Source organism: Apteryx mantelli, chromosome 9, assembly GCF_036417845.1.
Source record: "Apteryx mantelli isolate bAptMan1 chromosome 9, bAptMan1.hap1, whole genome shotgun sequence".
Lineage (NCBI taxonomy): Eukaryota > Metazoa > Chordata > Aves > Apterygiformes > Apterygidae > Apteryx > Apteryx mantelli.
Genome location: NC_089986.1, coordinates 18,987,332 through 18,999,590, shown reverse-complemented (window position 1 = coordinate 18,999,590; position 12,259 = coordinate 18,987,332). Strand labels below are relative to the sequence as shown.

The 12,259-nt window shown below is 37.0% G+C and overlaps 1 protein-coding gene across 7 annotated transcripts in view; it reads right to left on the bottom strand.

Annotated features, from left to right (window-relative positions):
• TFDP2 (transcription factor Dp-2) overlaps positions 1-12,259 on the bottom strand; it is a 66,667-nt gene that overhangs the window by 20,668 nt on the left and 33,740 nt on the right. For all 7 annotated transcript variants that reach the window (XR_010885035.1, XR_010885036.1, XM_067301868.1 and 4 more), the window contains 2 exons: positions 6,941-7,044; positions 1,771-1,892 (listed from right to left, as the gene is read on the bottom strand). Coding sequence is in view for 5 of the 7 variants with exons in the window: in XM_067301868.1 (XP_067157969.1) it covers positions 1,771-1,892; positions 6,941-7,044 (226 nt within the window). In the remaining 2 variants the exon portion in view is untranslated. The remainder of the gene's footprint in view (positions 1-1,770; positions 1,893-6,940; positions 7,045-12,259) is intronic.

Here is a 12,259-nt window from a genome sequence, read left to right as displayed (position 1 = left end):
GAAAAAAATACTGGATTTGAAGATCTGTGCCACGAAAGCCAGCGTATATTGGGCTGTGCAATTCAGAACCATTCTCAATTTGAGAAATCCTGCCAGTGGATCTCTTCCTCTGTAGCAAAATTGCCATTTTTCATTTTGGCAATCCCTGTCCATGGTACTTACTGTCACACTGCGGAAGCTTGGGGTATGAGTGGAGCAGAGCTGGGGGCTGCGACATTTGCTTTTGTCCTTGGGGAACGGGAAGGGCAGTGAGGGGACAGCTGCAAGCCAGACTGCCTCTGTAATGGAGCCCTGACAATGAATATGATCTTGTCTCATTTAACTATGGAAACAATTTGGAATCTGTAGTGGAGTAAACAATGGGACGACAAGGAGTCTGGACCTGTAATTTCTCTGGCACTTTCTTCATTAAGGGCTCGTAAGTTAGACACTATCACAGAACCTTCCCTCCTTGGTTCTTCAGATGAAAATATGATTAATATTATGGAGTTCTGTGGGGATTAATAATGATCATCCAGTGTGTCTGGAGAACATCCTGCTGATTTTCATGGGATAAACAACAGTTAGGCTCACTGGAAGTACCGTGTCTAGATTTTGACAGTATCTGAACAGAAGGAAGGTATTTGTCCTTGGTGGTGGTGGTGGATGCACTGGAAATAGTTTGTCTAATAATCTACACCACTGGGTTTGGGTGAAGCTCAGGAAAGTTAATAGAAGTTGATTCTCTGGTTTTGCAAGCTGTGAACAGACACTACAGCTTTTCCCTCATCAAGGTACTGACAGAACTTCCCGTCACAATTCACAAAGTCATCTTTGACAACTCCTTCGTCACATAAAATCAAAACAAAGAGGATTCAAAACCTATTATTTGCAGAGGTAAACACACATTCACATAAGCTCCCTTTTCCAAAGGAAATCAAACTTAAATACTGCTTAACTGGACATGCAGTTTACAGACTTATTCTCTGGGGTGGGAATAGCAACTTTGAAGTAAAGTACATAACAGACCTTGCTTAAAGCATAGGGTGAAGAAAATCAAAGTACAAACATTATGCTCACATTTCTACCATTTCCTAGATGCTCCATTTTCCTACCTGTAAAGCTGGAAAGGTACTACTGACATTCATCACCGATTAGAAAATGACCTAGATGTGGAAACTACTTTTTAATTTTCAGAAGCACAGCATTATATCTGTCTGAGATAGGTAAGTTCAGTAGTACTGGAATTTAAAAAAATCGGGAAATATTGTAAAGACCAGATTTCCTTAGAAGAGTTAAAGATAGTCACATTACTCTTAAGTATTTCAGAACCCCATGAAAACTCTGTGATACTGTAAAATAGTAATAAAAACACACCACTGATGATTACATACAAAATTTGCCATTAAAGCTTTATTCTTAAATGCTTCCTGAAGCATGTTTGACACCTCTCCCCCTGTTGGCACCCACTGACATGCTCTATAACAAAGCTACTTGCATATGTCATTAATTTATGAAAAAAGTAAAGGTTCATCAATTTGTGCCTCTCCATGACCACACAGGAATAGACACTGCCATAAAACAAAATTAAAACAGACAGTGAAGTGACTGGGGCATGTAACTCTGTGTTCACACGTTCCAGACATCAAAAGTGCAGAATGCGCTAAGACTATACTCCTTTTAATTGCGCAAGAACTAGAAACCGTAAGCCAACATATAGATATAAGAGTACAAACAAAGGAAAAAAAGGAACAGATCTGCAAACATCTTTAAATAAAACAAACTCCTTACCCTGGAACCCAGCCAGTAGCTTCTGTTATGTGTGTCTGTGTGACCATTGTTGGAGCTGGATTATAGGGACTCCCAATCAGAACGCTCCCTGAATTGGTCAGTCTTTGTGATGTACTTATGATCTATGAATTTTGGGGGGGGAAAAAAAAATCTTTTAAGAAAACAGAGGCTAACACAACCAAAATTCATACTAATCATGGTTCTAAGAAAAAAAACATTTCTGCACCACATGCAAACTGCAGTCAAATATACTGAAGAGGTGTCATTAGAAAATCTTCATATATGACAATAATTACAATGTTGTCAGGTTAAAGTTTTTTCCTAACTGTATCTTATTACTGTATTATTCATATAAACCAGAGCTAGACAAATTTAAATAATTACTAGGCACAAAGGGCAGGATCTGTACCTACCTGTATTTAATTGTTTCTTCCAGAATACATGTAGGTGATTTCTTACTCACTGGAATTAATAAAGCTTTATTTCCAAAGGATGCGTGTCTTATAATTGCCTTTCTTTGGTATCAAAGATAATCTGAGCTCCAAGTAAAGTATTCCCTGCGGTTTCTACCATTTACAAGAGTTCAAGGCATTTCTGCAAGCTAATAAATTGACACTGCAGCTATGAAATTAAATGGAAAGGCTATACTTTAAAATTATGATGTCTCATCTATGTTAAATAAAGCAACCTGCTGGGTTTAGCTGAAAGAGCGAGGCAGACCAAAGTGACCGGCATCTATTGTGAATGTGCATTGTTTGCATGGCTTGCTTTTATTTAAAATGCCTTTATTCAAAGCTGGTGGAACTCTATTCAAATGGTTGATAACACTAAAACTCTTGGTCTCAACTTTTAAGTCACATCTTAGTTCATTCCTTAAAGTAGGTCGCCAGGAGAATTCAGAGAGTACGTACAAATGAAACTGTATTAATTAGTTAATCTTTAAATAAAATAAAATATAAACTACAAGTTCTTTGTGTCAATATGGTAAAATTCATAGCTTCCTGGAGAAAGCTTTACACTCAGCTTATTTTTTATTTTATTTTACTTTATATATTAGTTACATTTTGAGTACCAACTCTATTAAACTTTTCATCTTTCCTTTACTACTTACCATATCCAATACCCATATAATATGGGTATATGGCAGATATTTTGTTTCATAGATATTTGTTTAAACAATTACAAAGCATGGTATCTATCTGAAGGATTTCCAGTTTCCTTAGCTCACTGAACATTACTTTACACCCTCCCAATGCTACACTGTGATTACATTTATATTTCTTTTTCTGAAGAAACCAACTTATCTGATTTTGCAAATAGACAGCCTAACAGAGAGAGACAAGTAAAAACAGAAAAAAAAACAGGAAACACAAAACACAGGTACAGGTTAGATATTTGCTGTTTAGAGAACAGCAGATCTCCAATTAGAGAACAGATCTCCAAGCTGGTCACATTTTCACGCTGTATGGAAGCACAGGAAAGGTATCAACCCTTATCAACTTATGGCTACATTGGCTTAAAATCAGAAACATTTTGTGGTAGAACAGTTAATTTTGAAAAGCTTGCTTAAGTTCAGCACTGCTATAACACCAGCATGTATGCAAGAATCAGTAATACAATATTTCAATTAAACATTAATCCAATCCAGTAACTTCTTATATTAATTTCTTGCAATACTATAAATAAGATTTATTTTCAGTAAGCATATGGCTTTGCCAGCATGTGGCTGACACATGCCAGAGAGAAAGGATTTTAAACATTTTGCATACTGAAATGTATTTCACCACATTCCCTAACGTTTCACATTCCTCTACTGAGCAAAGTAAGTGCAGTTTTCATTTAAATCACAAAAAACCTCTTATGATACATTTGCATTATCTGTAATCTCTTAACTTTCTTGTGATGACCAGTATAATAAATTGAGGTTGCAAAATCATGTTGAATTGGAATATTTTGAAGACCAAAATGCCTCTATCGTTCTATACTTTAGTGCCATCTAGTGGAAATGGAAAATAAGAGCATACCCTTCCAAGGGTCCCTTTTACAAGCAAGGCAGCCATGCACTTTGTTTAACACCTTGCTTGGCCTGGCAGTTACAGACAGTACTCAGACAGGTACAAGCACAGAATCCACCTTTCTACAGCTCATTAACAAAGCTGCAAATTCCTGGATGCAAGGACACAGACATCACAGGTATAAAAAACACAGCATTATTTCAGTGTAACTTTTAAGTTTATATAGAATGCAATGTTTATTTTCATAAAAAATGGTACACATTGGGTATTTTCAGCAGACTAATTCCATTTCTGACAGCCAGAAATTTTCCAGTGTACCTAAAATAATCACATAAATTCACTGCATAAGATAAAACATGAAAAAATCTCATGCCCTAATTCAGCAAAATAAAAGAACATCTGTAGGATGCAGTACTATTTTATCAATAATACTATGCTGTTAAATTCACTCACAGAGACTCTCACTATTACCTGAGATGCCCTGCCTCAGCTCCCAGTCTGTGTCTACCACAGCAGGAGAGGCAACGAGAAGCTGCACCTACATCGCATCAGAGAACTTGTTCACAACCAAGAAAGGCACTGCTTACCGTTCTTAGCTAACATTGCAGAATGATGTTAAATTGTAGTACACGCACAGGGACAGTAGCAGTTCTCACACATAAGATGGTCAAGGCAAACCTCTCATGCCTAACATGAATTCAAACTACAAACTTTCAGTCTTCAACAAGATTTACTGTGTTAACTCAATCTAATGCAACTGCAACAAACACCAGTTAAGGACGCCTCTTGGAAACCACATTGTAAACCATGTGTTAACAAGCACATGCCAAGCTCTTCAAATGAACTTGCCCAAGCTTTTCACATGACAAAAAGCCACTGGAATAAGCTGATGGTAGCTTTCTGTAGTGTTATTCAAAATAAAGTTAATGTCAATATATAGATTACTCAAGGTAGAGCAGTAAGTCAGGCTAGCACGGGACAGTTTTATTCCTGACTGAACAAAAAACTTAAACTGTATGTTTAACATTATGGAGAAAATGCATGTTAAATGCCACTATTTTGAAAAATGTATCATTAGCAAAAGAAGCAACGTTTGATATAAAGTATGGTGGCAAGCAAAACCTAACATACACATTTTAATATAGTGGAGAACTAAGTATTAATAACCAAAATGATTTTTAAAACAGAAATATGACATTCATATAGGAAAAAAAAGTTTCATGGGCACAAGAAAGTATAAATCAACTTGCATAAAGTTCTAATGAATGCATTACATTTGTGATCATTCCACTGTTCATCTTTTGGTTGCTGATAGGAGATTTATGAAGCTACTAGTAGGACAAGGTTTTAAAGTAGTTAAAAAAAATGCATAAGACGACATACTGTAGAAGTTGAGTAAAGAGTGTGTTTTCCCTTTGTAGATACCACATTCTGAATATTTTGCACAATTCTGTTTCCTCTATGAATGTTAAAAAAGAGGGGAAAAAAATCAAGAACAGAAAACGAGAATTTCAACTATAAAAACTGAAGTATCTGGCAAAAATCATGCTTTGATCACGCTCATCTAATTATGTCCTTAATGGCCTATATTCCCATTTAAGCTGCAAACAAGGCTAGCAGTAGTGCAGTTACATTTTTACTACATTTTTCCTACTGTCACATGAAAAACCTTGTAAGAGGAGCTGCCTAGAGTGAGGTTTTGTAGTTAACTTTAGATGAAAAGCGTTATAACAGCCTTATGAGTTTAATAAACCTCACAGAAGTAAGCTCACTAAAAAGTCATCATTTTCTTTTTGGTATCTTTCTGCTAATCTTAGGTAGTTCTGCTCACAATATACTACAGGGTATTTATAACTAGATAGCATCCAGTACTGATATTTGCCATTGTTCAATTTACTGTTCAGAAATTTGAAGATACAGAGCTGCAAATACACACTAAGAATGTTAACCTCTACAGATTTTCAAAAAGCAAATATAATTTTCTATAGTCCTGCCTCCATTAGACATTCATCACTCAATAGCTTTTGCCAGTTCTGCCAGCAACACAGGCTAACTTGTAACTAGCGGTGAGTTTCTCAAAAACACCTTGAGAAGTCAGTGGCAAGAGTGGGAATTGCATTAACTGGCTACTGACTGCTCTCTTCTGTTCTTGGCAATTATTTATTGCACTCCCAGGATAAGTCTTCCTTTAGTAGAACCATTCAAGGGAAATATTACACTGCACATGTTATAGCAGTACTTGTATCAGTACCAAAGCTTTTAGGAACACCATTTTTTGGTAGACAGCCTTTGGCTAGTATTTCAGATGAAGGGCACTATACAATGGAGAATGCAGCTGGGGGGGGGGGGGGGGTTGAGGGTGTCTGGCTATAATGCTTGTGACTATCTGTCCAATTGCGATAAAAGCCACTGGAGAACAGTAATAATTTGTGTTGGGAAAAGGACCCACGACAAGTATTTATAAAACATGTCAAATGGTTCTTGTACACAGGCTAAGTGTTTGGTAACCAGGCATCAGGTTACCAAAAGCAGTTCACTGTACTGCCTATTTTGTCCTCTGACCACCAGAAAACTGAAAACGTTTCTCAAAGATCTTAAGTGGATCCTAAATCTCTAAAACAACAATATACTCTCATATAGTTACCACTGGCAGGAAAAGACAGTTCTAAGAGGAGTTAGTTTCAACAGGCTAAATCTCTAGGGACATATCAGAAACACAGCCTTTGGCAATTCTGGAGATTTAAGTGGGGAGAATATAGCTCAAAATATTGAAAGGGCATCAACGACATTCTTCATGAGATTTTTCTCCTTAATACAATTTTGAGTAATAGGTAAAAATGTCAACTGGTGAAATTGCATATTTCCACATGATGGATTTGCATTCAAAGCCAGAAAGTCAGATATGCCCTAAAGTCATACACAAAATGTTTGTTGGGATTGGCAGTTCTGGCATGCCAAGATCGCTGTACCTACACGTCGTTACATTTCCACTGAGGTGGGGCACTTTAAACTATTCGGTAGCTTTTGCAGCTGGAGCAGGAAGCTAGAAGTTCCTAGCACAGTTCACATCTTCATTTTTCATGTTTCCATATTACATAAACAGGAAGTCGTGCATCTAGTTACACAAGTTAGCATTACCAGAGTTGAAAACTTACCATTTGGGGTCCAACATTCACATTTATTGTTCCTAAGGTTTTTGGCAAAATCTTAGTTGGAGAGTTGGTGCTGGAAACTGGTAATGTAATTATTGAAATATTACCTAAAAAAAAAAGAGCAATAAAACCAAAGTTTTAAATTACTTCCTTGGACAGTAACCTATGAATAACGTTTTGGTGAATTCTCACATAATTTTAACACTTTGGAGCCAGATTAACTTCTTTGTCCTGTATGCTGCAAATATAACCCTCACAGAACAGCCACCAGACCTTTTAGCAGATGTCACAAGGACACCTCACAAAATCATAAGACTTCATTATTTTCCCTTAAAAATTACGTTACCATTGTATTTCCGTAAACAACTTCCCCTTGAATAAGAATTGGTGCAAACAGCTTGCCATGCCTCAGTATTACAAGTTAAAATTCAGGAGTTTAGAAACAAGTTCATATATTCATCTTATTTACAATCATATGCCTGTGTAAAATCTATAGCCATAACTATTCCTCACCTGACTATTCTAAAGTATTCGACAAACCTCAATAAGGCCAGCCTATGGTACCACTGTACAAACGGAGCAACTGAGGCCTTTGCAACTTGCCTAAAATAACAGAGCAGGCAGCTGGATGTCAGGATAAAGCCAGCTGGCTATTCCATCTCTAACCCAGCCTGTTTTCATCATGAGTTTATCATCTTTGTGATCTCAGACTGCTAAAGGATCTAATTCATCCCACCTTCATAAAGAGAAACAGTTCAATCTGTGAAAGTCTCACAAAGGCTGGTAAAGAAAACTGTCATGCAGCCCTACCATTAGTCCACAATTTTTCAAGCTATTATGCACAAACTACTTGAAGTGGTGAACACGCTTATTTCTAAGGACATTATGGCAGCAGCAGCTCCTATCTCTGACAGTTTCAAAGCAAGAGAGCTGTGAATATTGTTCAATCAAATACCTCCTCCCATTCTTAGGCAAAGCCTTGTTCAAAATTGGGAACTACGCTGATAAGTCTGGAAGCAGAATCAAATGAAAGAAAGAGCTGCTACTGCCTCATAATCCAAAAAGAGTCAACGGTCTAGCTGACGTCATGAGCCATACGGATGAGCTCCTGAAGAGCTACTTAGCTTTCTAGCACTCTAGCAGACAAAAACCTTGGGCATCTGAGGAAAGGGGTTCATTCAGAAAGTACAGCGATGGATGGGTCAGCACCCCTCCTTCCTGCCCTCCTCCTTGGACAGGAATTCACCAGTGGTCAGCTTCACCCAGACGGACCCAAGCTGACTCAGTGGTAGCAGACACTTCTGTTCCCTGGTCTTTGCTGATATAAGTTGTTCTCCTTCACTGCCTGCTTTTCTCCTTTCACTCGGTCCTGAACCATGGTCATTTTTTCACTTAGCATAGCTATGTTCTGCCGTAACTCTGAGGTCATTAATTCAACAATATAATTTCTCTGTTTCTACCAAGCAGAAGCAACACAACTGGGACAAAAAGAATACTTAACAACAACAACAATCTTCATTAGCTACAGCACAGAAATAAAGTGTAAAAAAAAAAAAAAAGACATGCAGTATCTTACCTTTATTAAAAAAAAAGTAGGTATTAGAAATATTAAAAATTTGAGACAAGGATATTCTAATGTTCTGTACAAATTCCTTTGATGTCTGAAGTAACAATACTACTAAATATTAATTTAATTTTCCAAAAGGCAGATCCGCATCTGAGAACATCTTAAAAACTTTGCTAAAAATACTGAATAATCCTCTATTTCCCAATCGGTTATCATATTTATTCAGTCACCTAACTTACCTAGAAAAAAGTTTATACAAATGCACACTCACAAAACCAACCCCACAGTAAATCTTTACACTAGTATGAAATACCTTTCTTGAGGCAGTGACAGAGTAAGCAAGATCACAGTAATTCATGATTTACATACACTGCATTCACATTGTTAGCTCAAAATAGTTCTCTAAACTGGCTTGTCACTTTTTTCCTTTTTCTACTTTTTCAGTAAGTTCAGCTTAGGATTTCCCAAGTTCTGCTTGCATATTCTCATCAAAACCTAGTATCCCTCTCATTGCATTTTGTTGTGGCAACTGATGTTGTCTGTCACTTCCCAGGTATTGCTGTAGGAATTTTCCTCTTTGCTGCTGCAGAAATTTTCCTCTTTGCTGCTGCAGCTGAAACTTTTGACCCCTTTTCCTCTGAGATCAGCTCTCAGGCCATCTCTTCTTGTCTCTTTTTTAACGAGGGAAAAGAAATGCATTACTTTCTCTGGTGCCTACAACATGTTTATAAGGTGGCATGGAAAGTACAGTAAAATTTTGAAATTTTAGCATTTAGCTCAAAGTTCTCTTATTCACTGGGCTGCATCACACAGTCATCTTCAGTAACACTTTCTAGCCTCCAAGAACTCAAAGTGTAAGATCAGGTCATGTAAGATTTACTGTACTGTGTATTTATCACTGCTAGTGTACAGTTAAACATACGCATGTATACCCACTGTCCCAAATAAATCACTGTGCACACAGCTGGTTCCTTTTTCAACATGTGGCATGTAGATCACAATCTACTTTCACTGGCAATAATTTTTAAAATACATACCTATGTATACATACACACACAAATACACACACAGAAAGCTGTTGCTTAATAACCTATGGCCAAAGATACACACAACCACCAACAACTTACTGTAGTAGCATCGGAAAAACTGATTAAGAACTACTGCTGCACTGTGCCTTCGTTTGCAAGGCTACCTGGATAAACATGTAAGGTCACCATTATTTATAGGGCAACTTTAGTGTGTTTGATGCATTGCAAGTTACATAAATACAGGGTTGTTCAAATTACTTGATCTGAATTTTAAAAAGACAGCAGTTTAAATACAACATATGTTTAAAAGTCTTTCTGGCTAGAGTTTCGTGTGAGTGATACAGATCTTATTTCATCTCTTAATCCTTCCATAAATCCTCAGCTGGCAGTAGAAGTGTCAAAATGACATTAAAAGTTGATCAAGTCTTTGAAGAAATGTTTCTATGCCCTTTCCTCTCCTTTTTAATTTCTTTACAGGTAGATATATACGTGAATGTGTAGACTTTTAAACAAAGATAGGATGGAAAGCGACCAGTTTCTATTTTTTATGAGTGAGGCCCCTCTTATCCACCAGAGAAAGAAAGAATGACTAAATTTTCCATCGTAAGAACAGCCATTCTAGGTCTGTGCCAGCAGTTGAACAAATAGGAATCACAGTTTAACCAATTATGAACAAAATATTCCTTCCCCTTTGTTTTTATTTTTTCAGAGATAGTGTCATAGTCCAGGTATTCATGTGACCCCAACTGCTGCAAATATTTAGCAGTAGAAACACCACATTTCCATCTCCCTTCACAGCAAACATAATTGGTTCACTTAGTTGCCACAAAAAGTTAATGCATTTCCAGATATATCACATAGATGCCCCAACCTGAAGAAACACATTTTGCAGACTATATCATTGGGGTCACTGTTATTTCTTCTGTAAGCAAAGCTAAGTCCAACTTCCAAGAATATTGCCTGTCCCACCCATGGCCCCGCATCGCTGCGGTCCAGTTCGGCAGAATGCGACTGCCACCCAACGCTGACGTGAGTCCATGCCTGGAGTTGGCCACCACCAGTCCCACCAGGTTAAGAACTCCAGGCTGTTGGCCACCAACTGGAAACAGCCGCTTCCACTAGAACCAGCACAGAGAGCAGGCACTTGTTTGCTAAGATGACTAGCTGTATTTTACACCAAATTTTACACCAAATTTTGGAGGTTAGTTCATGTCTTTTTGCTGAAGAGCTGGTAATTTCTGAAGTTTTGGAGGCAAAGTAGTATTACAAAACAGCAAGCACTAGCTGAAATGACCTCTTCAGGGCTTATTTATAGAACAGTATAGAGAAAGGAAGTAAATGTCACACTCTCTGTAGATAATCTAAAAAATATTCAACAGATTTCTGTACTCAAAGTAGTGAAATATGACCAAGGTAGTTTTTTATATATATATATAAAATCACATAGTAGTTCTGAAGGCTTTAAACAAGATCAGATTCCTCACAAACACCAGCTCTTAAAAATGCCCATCATACGGGGACTGAAAAATTATATTGATTCATGTTTCACAGAAAAACAGCACTACATACAGTGAGAAGCTGAACACAATGGGACCTATCAGCTTCCTAGTCAACAGTAATTTTATCACATGGATGGAAAAGGTCAGGATAGACAGATCCAAATAGGATGATTTGTACAGTAACATTCAATTCTTATTTAGTATTTCCCAGCAGTACTTTTGAAGTACAAAGGAGTCAGTGTCATTATTCCCATTTTACCTATGGAAAACTGAGCACATAGGAAAGAAACTTGCTTAAACTTTCTGTTAGAGGTTTTATCTGTAAGATGTATGAAAACACCACAAACTGAGCATGCTCATCACTTATGCATATTGAAAATCAGGATCTGTCAGTGGACATATGTATGCTTCTCTTAGAACAAAAGCACTTTCCTTGTAGACAAATTATTTTACCATCCTCAGTCACCACTGTTACTGTCTCAGAGAGCAACCAATGTTGCTATTCTTTCCTATTTAGAAAAACATAATCGCTATGTAACTATTATGCTTTCTGGCATTTGAAAAAGATTTTTATTTGCAAGCACAAGGAATAATTCCATTACATGATTTTTAGCTTCAAGCAGTCAGTCATAGAACAAAGTTATTCATCTTTATGTACATGTACGTTCACATGCACATAGTAACTAAATATCCCACAAGATTTATTTTAAGTCTGTATGCTGCATCCTAAATACCTTGACTTCACACAAACAGCATGAACTCCTGTAAGAGTATGGAGCTAAAGGGGTTTTAGTGATTTTTTTTTTTTGTGCAAGTCTGTCAGGTCTGCAGCTTAGTTGCAAAGATAATCAGAAACAATGTCAATCTGGAAATCTATAGCATCTGTCACAGCTAGTTTGAAGGAAACCATAGCTGATGGGAAGCACAAATCAACCAGCTGGGGTAATACACACAATAAGTATGTCAACAAAAAGTCTCTGAATTTTTAGACAAAACACTAGGGAAGATTTGGTGATTTGTATTTAGTATTCAAAGCTCTGAAACAAACATCCATGTATTAATTACAACCTGGAAGACTTCTTAGAGTGTACCAACAAACAGTCATTTAAAATTTAAATAACATAGCCTACTGGCCTGCTTGTAATGACAAAGAAAATGGTTCTGAGTTATGAAATATTTGAAGTTCATTAGGGCATTTTGCAATAACATATATGATGTTTCCTCACAC